The sequence below is a fragment of the Poecilia reticulata genome, linkage group LG16 (genome assembly GCF_000633615.1).
Source record: "Poecilia reticulata strain Guanapo linkage group LG16, Guppy_female_1.0+MT, whole genome shotgun sequence".
Lineage (NCBI taxonomy): Eukaryota > Metazoa > Chordata > Actinopteri > Cyprinodontiformes > Poeciliidae > Poecilia > Poecilia reticulata.
In genome coordinates, this window is record NC_024346.1 from 12,420,437 (window position 1) to 12,435,986 (window position 15,550).

A 15,550-nucleotide genomic window follows, 5' to 3' on the forward strand; every position below is an offset into this window, starting at 1 on the left:
TGTGCAACACGTGCAAACTCAAAAGCACAAGCCTTTTCTCTTTCCTTTTAGATCCTTAATCTCACAAAAAAAATGAGTAAAGACTAACTTTTTATCTACTTCCTCTCTCCTTGTGCACTTTAACACGAGTTCTCTCTTTCTTGCACATCTGCTGTCGCAGATGCTAACCAGACGACTGACACGAACGTCTTTCCACCTAACATCAAAACTCTCGCATCTATCTCTCGCTTTATTGCATCACATTCACAAAACACTAATAAATGTTCCTCCTCTCAGCACCTTCCTGCAGTCTGACCTCTTCCTACCTCGACCCAGCGCCAACCAGAAGCAGGTAAACACTTACTCTTCTCAGCTGCTCCTGAAAACAACTGTCACTCGCCGGGACGTTCACACAGTATACGTCTGTCTCTTCCCCCTTCTGCGTCGTTCGCTCTCTTCCTTCCTTTTTACGTCTCCTTTCACAAAATAGTGAAAGCAAGACAGGAACAAAAATAGCTGACAGGCCGGAATTCCTCCAGCAGATAGAGACGCAGCTTTTTTCTTTTTTCTTTTCCTCTTCTTCTCGCTCCTGTCTCTCGTTTCTTCTTGTTTCTTAATGACGACCACAACAAGACCTCATCGAATCTGAGAGCAGAGAAGGTTTCGGCTCCATCACTGGAGTTTCCTGTGCAGATCCATTCACTGGTGGATCCACCAGCTACTCCATCGTGCTTCACAGAAGTTCAGAAATGAAAAAACTCTGACGTTTTCGTGTCTCAACCTTCCCACTTGTCTGCCACTGCTGCCGTTTATCCTTTACTTCCAGGTGTGTATGACTGTGTGTGCATGTAACACACAAAGGTCAGAGTCACTGAGCACTTCCTCATTTGCGTTCTGACCTCCCCCCCCTCTGCAAAGCGCGCCTGTGTGGGTGTGTTTGAGCTGCCAAAGTATTTGCAGGGGTAAACATTTCATCAAAATTAGTCATTTTGTAAAGGATAACAGAAAAGGCTTCCTCCTAAAGCATCACAAACAAACAGTCTGCGTTTAATCCACTAATAGTTTCCATCCACATCCACGTTGAACCAGTTCCTCAGAGTCGACTTTAAAACTTTCAGAGTGAGAAATTGTGGAGGAATACACATAAAGCACGGAGCGCTCCTCCCTGCCCCCAACGCGCGCTAGCACATTTTAGCACACATGCAGCCCTGCAGGTGTCGTCGTGGTTAACGCCGGCTGCTTGCATTTTATTTCTCTCATTTCACTGTGGCGCTCTGCAACAGTTATAAAGCTGCTTTGACTTTTTGTCCCTCCTCCAGACAGACACACACACACGCACACACGTGCAGCGCTCATTCTGGTTGAGTTGTCGCAGCCGCAGAGTGACAACAACAATGTTTCCCCCGATTGTTTGGTCAATGCTCTGAGCGTTGCAACACCTGAAGCTGCAGCAGAGCACCAGATTGTTGCCGCTCGCAGGAGTTTAATGCAGGTTTGCTTCTAATGCTCACACTGATTACACAACTTCTTCCGCGCATGAAGCCGTTCGTTTATGTTCCTCTTTAGTGAATTAGCTGGTTAAAACCCGTCGGCGATCCTTATCTGAGCACATCTAGCATCAAAAATGCACGTAACTATGTGACTATTTACTGGTAATGATGTGCAAAAAGATTTAAAAGTTTTATCAAAGCTCTATAGTCTGACTTTTATCGTCTATAAATTAAACCAGAAATGTTTTTACATTTATTCAGTAGGGGAAAAAAATAAATAATTAATGGATTTTTTTCATATGAGTTACAATACAGGTCCTTCTCAAAACATTTGCATATTGTGATGAAGTTCATTATTTTCCATAATGTAATGATAAAAATTAAACTGTCATATATTTTAGATTCATTGCACACCAACTGARATATTTCAGGTCTTTTATTGTTTTAATACTGATGATTTTGGCATACAGCTCATGAAAACCCAAAATCCCTGTCTCAAAAAATTAGCATATCATGAAAAGGGTCTCTGAACGAGCAGTTAACCTAATTATCTGAATCAACAAAGTAACTCTAAACACCTGCAAAAGATTCCTGAGGTTTTTAAAAACTCACAGCCTGGTTCATAACTCAAAACCGCAATCATGGGTCAGACTGCTGACCTGACTGCTCTCCAGAAGGCCATCATTGACACCCTCAAGCAAGAGGGTAAGACACAGAAAGACATTTCTGAACCAATAGGCTGTTCCCAGAGTGCTGTATCAAGGCACCTCTGTGGGAAGGAAAAAGTGTGGCAGAAAACGCTGCACAACGAGAAGAGGTGACCGGACCCTGAGGAAGATTGTGGAGAAGGGCCGATTCCCTTGGGGGAAGCAGTAGACTGAGTCTGGAGTAGAAACATCCAGAGCCACCGTGCACAGGCGTGTGAAGGAAATGGGCTACAGGTGCTGCATTCCCCAGGTCAAAGGTCAAGACACTTTTGAACCAGAAACAGCGGCAGAAGCGCCTGACCTGGGCTACAGAGAAGCAGCACTGGACTGTTGCTCAGTGGTCCAAAGTACTTTTTTCGGATGAAAGCAAATTTTGCATGTCATTCTGAAATCAAGGTGCGAGAGTCTGGAGGAAGACTGGGAAGAAGGAAATGCCAAAATGCCAGAAGTCCAGTGTCAAGTACCCACAGTCAGTGATGGTCTGGGGAGCCAYGTCAGCTGCTGGTGTTGGTCCACTGTGTTTTATCAAGGGCAGGGTCAATGCAGCAGCTATCAGGAGGCTTTGGAGCACTTCATGCTTCCACCTGCTGAAAAGCTTTATGAAGATGAAGATTTCATTTTTCAGCACGACCTGCTCACAGTGCCAAAACCACTGGTATTACTGACCATGGTGTTACTGTTGGCCTGCCAACTCTCCTGACCTGAACCCCATAGAGAATCTGTAGGATATTGTGAAGATAAAGTTGAGAGATGCAAGACCCAAAACTCTGAATGAGCTTAAGGCTATCGAAGCATCCTGGGCTCCATAACACCTCAGCAGAGCCACAGGCTGATTGCCTCCATGCCGCGCTGTATTGAAGGCTGCAAAAGGATTCATGACCAAGTATTGAGTGCATAACTGAACATAATTATTTGAAGGTTGACMTTTTTGGTATTAAAAMACWTTTCKTTTATTGGTCGGATKAAATATGYWAATTTTTTGAGACRGGGATTTTGGRTTTTCATGAGCTGTATGCCAAAATCATCAGTATTAAAAAGACCTGAAATATTTCAGTTGGTGTGCAATGAATCTAAAATACATGACAGTTTAATTTTTATCATTACATTATGGAAAATAATGATAATTTTTCATTCATAATGAATGAAAAAGTTTCTCTCCGTTGTTAAACAGAGAACCAAAGGAGACATCCTAGAGAAGGAAAGAAGGAAGGAAGGATGGACACGAGGAAGAACGGTAGAAAGAAACTTAAACTTAAAAACACAAGGAAAGAAAGAATGAACAATCTAGAAAATATCTGAAAAATCGACTTTAGTTTACATTTGATTGCTTTCTGAGTCTGACCCAAAGTGAAACAATTTCACATCAATTTCTCAGAGATTTTTTATCATCATCTTTGATCAAACGTAAAGCTGTTTGACCGTCAACGTATAGGTGTGATTTCATGTTTTAGATCATTTTATCTTTTACTTTAAAACCAAAAACTCAAAAAATGACTACATTTAAAAAAGCAAACAAAAAGTTAAATGGTTTTATGTTTTTTCTCGTCTAATGAAATAACTTTTTACCAGCGTTCAATCAATAAGTCACATTTCTGAGACAATTTCCCAACAAACCACCAGATTAAACAAAAAAAAAGAAAAGCAGCAAAGTGGAAAAAAAGTGAAAGCAGGAGGAAAAAAATCCCAGCATCTTGTTGAAAATAAAAACAAAGGCATCAGGTAAAACGTAAAACACTCACCCACAAGACATTGCTGGGGCTCCTGTTGGGATCTGCGCAGCGTTGGGTTTGTCCTGATCAGGAAGTGACGGCTGTAAATCAAGGACGGAGTGAAAACTGTCACAGTATTTTCCATTCACAGTTTATTTTCCCTCTTCTTCCTTTCTCCATTTTCTGGTGAGCAGCAGCCCGACTCCAGCCAACAACTCTTCCTACGATAAGCTATCAAAGCCGCGCCGCCCTTCCCACCCTGTAATTTACTCTAATTCTTCCTAATTATTTCACTATCTGCAGGAGGAAAATGCGTCTTTTCCTGCCCGCTTCGCCCCTGACCCTCCGCTCACAACCGGCTCCACGAGGAAGAGCGGTCCAGCTTTTATCACCACCCTGGATCTACATTTGCCTCCATGTAAATTTTGCCCCGTCTTTCGAGGCCTGCATGCAAACGATAAGAGAGCTCCTCACGCTCAGCGTTCAAATAAAAGAACATAATATCGGCATCAGATAGACGAGACAGGACGTCAAATTGTAGGAAATAATTGACAAAAAAGATTTTAAAAGCCAGTTCAAACAAACTGCTGATTTATTGATATTTTTTTAAATAGACTGAAAGAGAATAGTACATATTTGTGAAGTAAAGTGAAAAAAGTGTTGTGTGCATTTGCATTTTTTATTCTGGTACATCTAATTAAAATCCTATGCAAATGAAGCGATTAATCGTATTAACTGTGATGAGTCGATTATTAACCTAACAGTCAACTAATTTAGTAATTGAATTGTTAATTGGAGTATACAGACTCTAAAAAAGGTAATTTTCTGAAATTACACATTCAGAGCTGTAATTAAGCCAAAACTGTACAAGAATATTTACATTTTTCAGTTAAGATAAAAAAAACTCTCAGAACTCCTCAAGTAGCAGTTTTAGTTTTACCAGTTTCAAATTCCATAAAAAAAAGAAGAAAAATCCTTAAGAATATTTGCTCTCCAATTATTAACTGATTAATCCAATAATAACTCAGTAAAATCAATACTAATTATTGGCTGTAGATTCGTCCTTTGCTACACATGATCAAACCCAGCTGATCTTTGAAGGCCTCAGAGGTTTGTTAGAGAACATCAGTGAACAAAAAGCATCATGAAGACCAAAGAACACCGCAGACAGGTCAGGGATGAAAAGTAAACAAGAGAGCAGCTCAGCTACAAATATAAACAAACACCCAAACTGACAGGCTGAGCATCAACCAGAAAAGCAAACAAGAGGAGAGAATCTGTTGACGGGGCAACCAGTTGTTGTTCCCTTTACAAGTCTGACCTTTAAAGAAGAGCGTCAAGAAGGAAGCCATCGGTTGAGTGCAGCCATAAATAGTCCAGCAAGCCTCTAGAAGACGATGATACTAAAGTTAAACCTTTAGGCCTTCACTCAAAATGCTGTAAGGAGAGAAACTGCTACTCAGGCCATCCTCACTGTGAGACACGGTGGTGGCAGCATCCTTCTGTGGAGATTAGGGCTGGAAGATATCGCTGAAAAACATGTCGCCGGAAAACAATTATCATATCAGCCAATGCCGATCATTATTGATTAGCTTTTTGTTTTAAATATGTTAAATATGACCAAACTGTTTGTTTCCTTTCATGTTTTATCCAGTTTTCACTCCACGCTGTTTATTTTTATTTTTAAGCAGTTATGAGACAGTGATGAAACCTTTAACTCCTAATCCGCAAGTTACTCGAGAGATTGTTACTAGGTAAGCACAAGTTACTCTACAAGTTGTTGCTAGGTAACCAAAGAACGACTGAATTAGTTGGTGCCACTCACTGAATTCAAAGTCAGAAATACTTTATTGATCCCAAAGGAAAATTAAATGTTGTAATTCATGTTAATTCAAATCCTTCAAAGAGTTATTGTAGATAGTGGTGGCTGTTGGCAGAAAAGATCTTATAGCATACATGATGCTAGGCTACATGACGGTGCTGCATTGTCTCCATGGTTACTAATGATCATAAGCACCTTCTATATAATGCGATATTTGATATCTTCCTAATCATACTTACTTATAATGTAAGTTAGTTTTCTTACCTTGTAAAAAGTGTTCGCCGCAAATCTGCAATTTCACCGACGGCTAACAGTCCTTATGATTGACGGCTGCTATCCATCGCCGCCATCTTTTTTCATTAAAAGTTATAAAATAAAATGACAAATTTGGTTTGCATTCTTGTCTGTTTATGCAGCCGACCGCGCAGCACGCTATGACCATATTAAAGCGAAATCAACGGAATAGAAGCTATATTAAATTACAGATATCCGATTTTAAGACTAGCTTTAAAAGAGCGCATTGGTTGTATTAACGTCCGTCATGGCGGACTGAGCGGAGTTCTTGACAGCGTGACGTCACATGCAAAGGATCATATTGGTTAGGCTGCCAGTTATATCGACTCTTGATAATGATCACGAGTCTATCGCGATAGATATTATTGATTTATTGTCCAGTCATGGTGGGGATTTTTTCTTCTTCAGTAGGAACAGAAGAAGTTTAAACTTCAGAGTCATTTATAACACTAACTAAGCCCAGTCGCACTCAGACTTCTGTGTGAACAGTTTACTTCCCCAAAGTCACATGCACAGAAGAACACAGACGTCACACAGCAGCGCTTTGTTTATGGGAGTAATAAGGGAAATTATTACACATTTGAGTAAAAGATGTTTGTGGATCTATTTTAAAGTTTACTCAGCAAGGGGAGCCGACAACATTGTCACGAGATCATAACAAGAGGGAAGTTAATAAAAAGAAAGCACAACTAATGGCAACGACCTTTTGTGGAGAATTAAGAGCAACTTCTGTAGAGAAGTGTTTGGATTGTAATCAGAGCCAAGAGTGGTGGGATTGTGATTTGATGCAGTTACACAGACTTTTTTCACAAGTTCATAATTATAATTTTCAGTCATTGTTTACACCATGTCTTTTTCTGGTGTCTAACATCAATAACATAAAAGTCGTATAAAATGCCATATCCATTCAAATTGAAAACCAGTTTATTTCCACATGTTAGCGGCACAAATCAGATTTTTTTAGGGTGAAAATATCAGAATAGGGCCATTCAGACAGCAGTGAAAATGTTGGATATATGTCACATACTGTATGGGCAGAAGAAAGCAGATTTGAGTTGCATTTACCTGCTGTGTGAACATAGCCTTTGTGTGTTAAAATGGTCCAGTTAAAGTATCATAAAGGCCTAGTAAAGTTACAGCATCTGGCTTTTTATGGTGCAGAATTATGACGCATGAACTTATGACATAAAAGTCATAAGTTTATAATTATAATTTCCAGTCATTTAGAGAATTATGAATAAGTTTGAGGCACTTTGCAATAAAAAAATGGACAGAGTTCTATCTCTAGATGTCAAACCTGGCAGAGACGTACAAAATACTTCCAGCTGAAGAGCAAAATATACTCAATTCTTGTGTTGCAACATATGAGAAATGATTGTGGGATATAAATATTATTAAAAACGGTTGCAAAACATAAATACCTTTAGGATGATGCTCATCCTCAGAGCAGAGTCGGTGCTCCACAGGTATAAATACCTGACAAGAAATTTTAAGTTTTTTCTTATTTGTCTCCTACAAAAGCACAAAATTTACTTTATTTTGTAAAAATAGAGACATTTTATCACATACAGATTTGATAAAAGAAATGAAGGAATAGAAAGAATGAGAAACATTTGACTTTTTTATTGTAGGTCATAAAAACAAACAGCGACAATAAAAACAACAAGGTTGTAACAATCATATTTTATAAGGTAAAACATAACAACAGACAAGAAAAATTAAATAAACTCAAAAGATTGTTATCTTTCCAAAAACTGTCCAATGTACCAAAAAGCAAGTGGAGATGGTTTTATTTTATTTATTTATGTTTTTAGCATTTGAGGAAAAGTCTCAGTTGAGTAAATCTGTGGTTCTGTTAGGAATGTAATGGTTCTGGTTGTGGTGTGAGCACAAAGAGCTGGTCCCAGTTCAGTTCACCTGATGGGGCAGCTGGGAGGACGGAAAGGAGAGGAGGTAACAGACCTGACGCATCGGCGGCGAGGCGTTCTGCAGTATTGACGCACGGTAACCCGCCCCGCCTGAAACACACTTACACCCATCAAACGTACCAGTGCCGACTCAGAGACAACATGGAGGCTTCTAACAAAAACGCCAGTAGTTTCACAAGATCCAACAGGTGAAAGTGACGCAGTAAAATCCCCCCGCGACCTAAAAGTTAATACAGAGAACCGGGACGCCTCAAACATGATCGGTTTAATGACACACACATATATATTACACGCGCTGGAGGCTGCTGACGGGACAGGAGCTGCCTGCATGTCAGTGCTCAGGTGATCCCAGAAGGAAAAATGCTTGGATTTAGCTTCCCGTTGTTTATCTACATTTCCAGTCCTTCTATAAACTCCGGCTGCTGTCCACAGGTGTAGAGCAACGACTGACCTGACTGTGCTGTACAAGGTGAGTAAAATAAACGACATCTGCTACATGGAGGTGAGGTGAGCGTGACTAGCCTCAGTCAGTGAGCGAGATGGGAAAAAAGGTGCGATGGGATTGGTCAGCGCGGCACCTGCATTTGCTGTGAGGTCTGGGACTGGTTCTGGGCTGTGACGTCGGGCCCCCGGCTGGCCAGGCGGCTCAGGATGTTCCTCTCGGACATTTGCAGCCGCACGGCCACAGGGGGTATCCTGGCGATGGTGGCTGGCAGACGAGTAACGTCGGCCTTCATGTCGCTCAGCAGCTCCTCCAGCTGTTTGAGGACTGGAGACGAAGCAGAGCAACAGTGACTGCTTATTATCACCGCTAAAATAACAAAACTAACAAGAACAAAATAAACATACATATAGGGGGTATTATCTATTTTTCATGGGCTTAATGCCATTTCATAAAACAACCAAGCTACACTGCAAAAACACAAAATCTTACCAAGTATTTTTGTCTAGTTTCTGTACAAATAAGACAAAACCTATCAGTAGCTTTTCTAAACGAAACAAGAGTTTGTTTTAAGTCAATACCTCCTTATTGTTAATGAAAAAGTACAAGCTCCACTGGCAGATTATTTCACTTATAATATGGGAAAAATATCTCGTTATAAGTGAAATAATCTGCCAAGGGAACAGTTACTTATTAGTCAATATTAAATAATGACTGACTTGAAACAATCTCCAATATCCTGATGAAAAGTTAGTTGTAAGTTGGTTTTGTCTTATTACTAGTTACTGGTTTCTATGTTTTTATGACTTTATATTTTTGTGTTTTTATGATATAAAGCACTCTGCCTTGTTGCTGAAACATTCTAAATAAACTCGATTTAGTATTTTTTAAGTGTTGTAAACTGCCCCGAGACTTGCTTATCAGTTATTACTATTTAAACATATTTTATCTAAACCCTGACAGAAAGTTTAAATCAAAAACTAATTTCACTTATAACAAGACATTTTTCATCGTGTCTTAAATAAAATAACCTGCCAGTGGAACTAGAACTATTTTTGTAATCAATTTTATTAAATATTATTAGAATTCATCTTGTTAAAAAGCTAATTTTAAGTTAATTTTGTTTATTTAAAGTGAAATAAGATATTTGCACAAGAAAGTAGAAACTAGGCAAAAATACTTGGTGACATTTTGGTTTTTTGTCGTCGTCATTGTTACAGAGTTTCTGTAGATTTCACCATTTCAAATTTAAGACTTTTTAAGATCGTTATAAATTAACTTTAAGATCTGTATCATGACAGAAATGAACAAAATAATAATCTACAGCCAAAACGTTCTGATATGTTGTACAGCCGTGAATTGAGGTGAGACCTGGGCTCGTCAGTGTTTCAGTTTCTGCTTCAGAAACTGTGACGCTGTTGTCACGCTCCCTCCTTTATCGTTTTACTGCCATCAAATCTGAAAGTGCAACAGTATTTTCTGGCATTTAAAATGGTTCCTTTTTAAAAAAAAATATTTTCAGTGAACATGAGGCAAATGTATTATCATAATTTCTGCAATGCAGCCACGCAGAATGGGGAAGTTGGTAATTATACCTACCCACGTTTTGTTACATGAGATCATTGTGACAACAGACACGCCCTAATATTAATTTGTAACTGACCAAAATCTACCAAACAGAGCAGGATAGTTATTTCCTTTTTTTTTTGCCTTGCAAAATGTAACTTACACATCTGCACACACATTTCAGATTATTTGTTAGAAATAAAGGTCAGTATCAAAGAGGATTCTTCCCTGCATTCTGACATTTAGGGTGACATTTGTCAGTAATGAAAATTATTATCACATGCAACCTCCTCTTCTCTCTTTTAACGCCTCTGCATTGTTGCATTTCATTAAATTAGTACAGTCTTCCACTACAGCAGAAGTCATTTTGTGTCTACCCGCAGAGCCTTTCTGGCGTCGACGCCGTGCATAATTAAACCGTATTGAATGGACAGCTTCCTGTATCTCTGTTCAGAAGTATTTAATGAATGGAAGTGAATATGAAAGAAACATGAAAACACAAGTTGGACACATTTAAACAACTCGTTTTTCCCAACAAACTGATTAGATTCCTTTACGGAAAAAAGAATAAAATCTAAATGTGATAAGATGTGAAGCTAGTGATTGCACACCTGTGAATTTTACTTGCAAGTTTTTTTTTCATTTTCCCACGAATAAACACAGAAAATTAAAACAATGTCACCTGAAACACAAATAAATAAATAAAAATTCTCTATTTTGATACATTCAAATTCAAAATTTAAATTACTTAAGCTAGTTGAAACTGAACTGGGCAGTCTTTGCTTCACCAAAAACAAATAACAATACAGTTTGCTCTTTGTGAAACTAATTATATTGGTGGAAAAACACCAATATAATTATAATTATTATTATTTTTTTTTTTCAAAATCTAAAAACTGGTTTTTGATAGACTGGATTATTTTACACTTTGTGATGTTTTTCTGTTTTCATGGTGTGAATCACTTTGGACTTTCTTATTACTGAAATGTGCTGCACAAATAAACTTGATTGATTGATTGATTGATTGATTGATTGATTGATTGATTGATTGATTGATTGATTGATTGATTGATTGATTGATTGATTGATTGATTGATTGGGTTGCAAGTAGCTTGGGGTCTTTCTGCATTGAGTTTCCATGTTTTGCATTAGTGGGTCTTCTCCAGGTATTCCAGCTTCCTCCAAAAGTCCAAAAACATGATTACAATCATACATACAAAACATGTAATCATGTTTTTGCCCTTACAGGTATTGGTGTGTGTGATTGTCTTGTGCGTCTATGTTTTCTAATGATCACTAGAGAGAAACACCAACACCTCAGCATCCTTGCAAGAACAAGCAGGTACAAATGATGGATGAAACGGAGATCTGGCTTTCAGTAAAAATAATAGTAACACATTTGATTTACAAACGCTGTACAATAATAAAGAATAATAAAGATTAAAAACAAATAATAAGAAATCAGTAAAATATTACACATTAAAAGCAATTAAAAAAAACTGTTCTAAAGAAACAAAGATTTTTTGATGTGTTTCTTGTTTATATTCAACATTTCTATTTTTGCTCTAATCTTCTTTACATTGTTTATTTTTAATGATCCTAATAAAAACTGAGCTTGTTTGTTTTTGTTGCTTGTTTTTGGTCAGTATTGATATTTTTCACCTAATCCATATTGTGTCTTAATACATTTTTATGTCTATTTGTTCTGTTCACATTGAGGTTTACTTTACCTTTTACCTCCCCTGGAGAATAACTGAAGCATCAAAGCAGCACCTATTTAAGGTTTTAACAAATTTATTTATCTTCACTTCTTTTTTTCTTTCATAAATAGAATCAAAGCTTTCCATCTTGTTCCCTTTTGTGGAGAGAGTTTGGCTGGAAGAATATTGTAAGATATTTCAGTACACCAGCACAAAGAAAACACCAAGATACAAGATGTTGGAGGCAGTGCAGAAAAGACAGAGCGGGTCACTTCCATGTATTTTGGGATTGTGCCTACATGATACCCTATTGGCAGGACGTAAAGAATTTTATGGATAAGGTACTGGGGGTGAATATTCCACTTACATTGGAGGATCTGTACATGGGAAGAGGGATGGAAAGGTTCACAAGAGCAGGTGATAGATATATGTATAGGATAATGTTTGTGGCAAGTAAAAAAGCCATTACTAGGAAATGGCTAAAGGCAGAATTGACGTAATGCATAATATTTATATGATGGAAAGGCTGACTTTTTCCATCAGATTAGAATCTGGAAAATTAAAAGAATTATTGGAAAAAATTGGCAGGGTTTTATTTAACCAGACTTTGTTGATTAATAGTGTGGTTACGGGAACCCTTATAGAGCTACAGACTGTAAATAGTTGGCATACAGTTCATTTCCGATGAGAAGAGATTTAAAATTGTGATGACTTGGAAGAGAAGAACAGACAAGAAAACCAAATTTTAGATTATCTTTTTTTTTTTATGTTAATCAGCAAGTGAATGGATAGATTGGATAATATCGAGACTAGCAAAGTTGCTTTGTCCAAGGCAGGTACAGATTGTAGGTGCAGCTTATCTTGAATGACATGTATGGAACATTTGGAAAAAGAAAATAGTGTAAAGTCTCTGTAAGTACACTTGTATGAAAAATTGTCAATAAAAATGTGCAAAAAAAAAATAAAAAATAGAATAAAAGCTTTCACAGAATGATGTGAGGATGTCTGTACAGGAAACACATATGGGTTCTATGCACCCTATTCACCTTTATGCAGCACTGCATTGGCAGGCTTGTTTCCAGACATGGACTCTTTGCTGAGGTGCTGATGGGACTCTGCCAGACACTCCACCTCGCTGAAGCGAGTGTTGAGGGCCATGGAGGGGTGAGCCGGGTCCTCCGTCATGTTCAGGTAGGCCGCCCTGCGCAGCTGCTCCTCGATCACCAACGCCTGCTCCAGCAGCTTTAGGAGAAAACAAACCAGAAACACTCAGTGAGGCGTGACTCAAACAGGCCTGTACTCTTTGCAGTTACTTAGAAAGTTTGTTTCACCTTGAACCTCCGGGCCAGAAACTTGTTCTTGATCTCCAGGAAGTTTCCTCTGCTCATTTCCCCTTTGAAGGGCTCATTGATGATGGCAAACCTCACATCGTTCTGCACATCCTGCCATCGAGCGTAGCCGTGTCTGTGACATGAGAGTCAAAGGCAACAGCAACAACGCTGTAGTTTCTGGACAGACAGCAGGCAAGAGCGAAAACTTTCTGAATCCAAAAAACATGGATAAACACCTATGAAAGTTCAAATAAAAGCTTTTCTTAATTATGCGTTTAGTATAATTATTTAAAGGGGAAGTATTATGCAAAACTCACATTTTGCACATTTTTGTTTTTTCATTTGGGTCTCAAATACTCTTAAAAAACAGCTCAAGAGCTTAAAAAAAGTGAAATAAAAAAAAATAAACACCCAACTGTCTTTAGAAATAATGCCTTTTGGAGTCGGGAAAACAAGCCAGTTCAAAAACTTCCCGAATGTTGAGTCACACTGTGCCGTTACCTAGCAACACTAGCAAGTTTGGTCAGCTGGATTTCCCCCTGTATTCGCTGTACAATGGCTACTTGTACAGCCAACAAATAGCCATTTGTTGTTGATTTATCATTCGGAAATCACATCTTGCATTCTGTTGGTTGTGCAGGAGGCTCCATTTCTGCTTTTCAAAGATGTACGGATGTATAATTAGAATAGAATATACTTTATTGATTATTTGTTTGCAGCCATTTTCACATGGGAGTGTTAATGTTGAGTTGGGGGGCGTGGCCAGCAGCAGCTTATTTGGATTTAAAGTGACAAGAGACTTTAAAACAGCTCATTCTGACAGGAGGTCAAAATATGCAAAACTGACCAGACTAAAATCTCATCACCTAAGAATGACTTTGTCCAAAAACCTTAACATGTTTTGTAAAGCCCCTATATTTCTTCTAACCTGTTCATTGAAGCACAACAGGTCACTATTAAGACAAGAATTAGGTTTTTAAAATGCCAGCAATCACCCATAAAAACTGTTTTGCTAATAAATGTGTTTAAAGGATACTGTATGATTCCAGCCAACAGCCAGTAGTCATGGCGACGGTGCCAAATCTCGTAAGTCTTCTTGGTGACGGTGGCGGCCCTCTCTTCATTCTGCCACAGGGAGTGAAGCTCTGGGAAGAAAGGCAGAAAGGTCAAAGAGACAGACAGGAAACAAAAAAAAACAAAAAAAAAGAGGAAGGAAAGTGCGTCCACCTGTGAAACCACCATCTGCGATGTTGAACATGAACCTCTGCTTGGAGGCTTTCTTCTTCTCCTCACTGATGTTAACCGCAGATGCAGCTGTTCCTCCCTCTTTGCCGTTTTCGCCATTCTGCAGTTTTCCAGAATCGTCTGTTTTTATCCCGTCTTTCTCCTCTTTTTGCTCTGCAAAGTGCAAAAAAGCCCATCAGTACTCTTCAGGGTCAAGAGAGGCAACACATTTGGTTGCAAATACAAACAAAAACAAAACAAGAAAAAAAAATTTTTTTTTTTTTTTGTTGAATTGGCATCCCCAATAATTCACATCTTTCCTGTGCAAAGGCATGAATGTTTTATTGTCCATAAAACAAAACAAGAGTTAAGACTCCAGCTTCCACCTCGGCTGAATACAGTTTTTACTAAACTCTGGTTGGTCCGTTTACCAGCTCAGATTTATTAGGCTAGCACTATTGTAGTCAAGGTTCTGCTTGTACTTGGCAGAACTGCCAAAACAGTATTATGTCCATCTTCTGTATTTTGTCAAAGACAATCCGAGACTATTAGCCCTTAACAACAAAACACAGAACTATAGTGATACAGAGACATAAGCTGGAATCCATCATGTCCTCCAGATTGATTGCATTTGTAATTTAAGAAACTTCTGGCATGTTTACACGAATCACATGGTTGTTGTGGGTGTTGCCCACTAGTGTAGGTGTATGTCCACCAAACTTTCACAATAAAAGTTTTGAAAGTTAAAGAGAACATTCTGTGTATGTTAGTGGGACAGTAGGCAAAGTAAAATAAAGTAAAATAAACAGAAATAAAGATAAAGTGAATATTGTTAACAATATGTTTTATAATCATTAAGAAAATTCTAATAATATTTTACAATAAAATATTTTTATATTTTTTAATAAAAAAATATATAATAGGATATATCATGGGATATTTCACCAAAATCAGATAATTTTATCCTTTTAAAAAAACATCTGAGGATTTTATTTAATAAATAAAATGTGATTTGATTAATCTGATTTGAATAATATGGTGATTATTAGTACTGCTATTATTGGCAGAACTGCCAAAACAGTATGAACGTCCATCCACACAACCATTAATAATAATAATAATAATAATAATAATAATAATACACATCACCTTCTGTAAACAATCATTAGGGGCATGCCATAGCAATGCATAAGGAGAGCAGTACTGACTTGCGAAGCAAGTCAGTACTGCCTCCATGCATTGCATGGCAGGCACCTATTGTTCTACACCCAATAGAACGTCTCTTTATCAGTGAGAATGCATTCCATGCATTCTCACTTATAGTGTTTCTGTTTTTCTTTATCTTTATTATTCTGTCT

General features: G+C 38.1%; 2 protein-coding genes across 4 annotated transcripts in view; both read right to left on the reverse strand.

Annotated features, from left to right (window-relative positions):
• ptpn6 (protein tyrosine phosphatase non-receptor type 6) overlaps window positions 1–5,509 on the reverse strand; it is a 31,492-nt gene extending 25,983 nt beyond the window's left edge. Inside the window, exons 1-3 of one of the 3 annotated variants that reach the window (XM_017309239.1) lie at window positions 5,360–5,509; window positions 5,207–5,272; window positions 3,916–3,968 (exon numbers count right to left, since the gene is read on the reverse strand). In XM_017309239.1, coding sequence (XP_017164728.1) covers window positions 3,916–3,926 — 11 coding nt within the window. In that variant the 5' untranslated portion in view covers window positions 3,927–3,968; window positions 5,207–5,272; window positions 5,360–5,509. Of the gene's footprint in view, window positions 1–305; window positions 1,712–3,915; window positions 3,969–5,206; window positions 5,273–5,359 lie in introns of those variants that run through there. The other 2 variants (XM_008431426.2, XM_017309240.1) reach the window with 2 other exon arrangements.
• Window positions 5,510–7,609: 2,100 nt separating this feature from the next.
• Window positions 7,610–15,550, reverse strand: part of chd4b (chromodomain helicase DNA binding protein 4b) — a 36,724-nt gene continuing 28,783 nt past the window's right edge. The window contains 6 exon segments of the mRNA XM_008431422.2: window positions 7,610–8,549; window positions 8,552–8,698; window positions 12,684–12,879; window positions 12,969–13,101; window positions 14,005–14,113; window positions 14,196–14,366. Of these exon segments, the coding sequence (XP_008429644.2) occupies window positions 8,422–8,549; window positions 8,552–8,698; window positions 12,684–12,879; window positions 12,969–13,101; window positions 14,005–14,113; window positions 14,196–14,366 (884 nt within the window). The 3' untranslated portion in view covers window positions 7,610–8,421.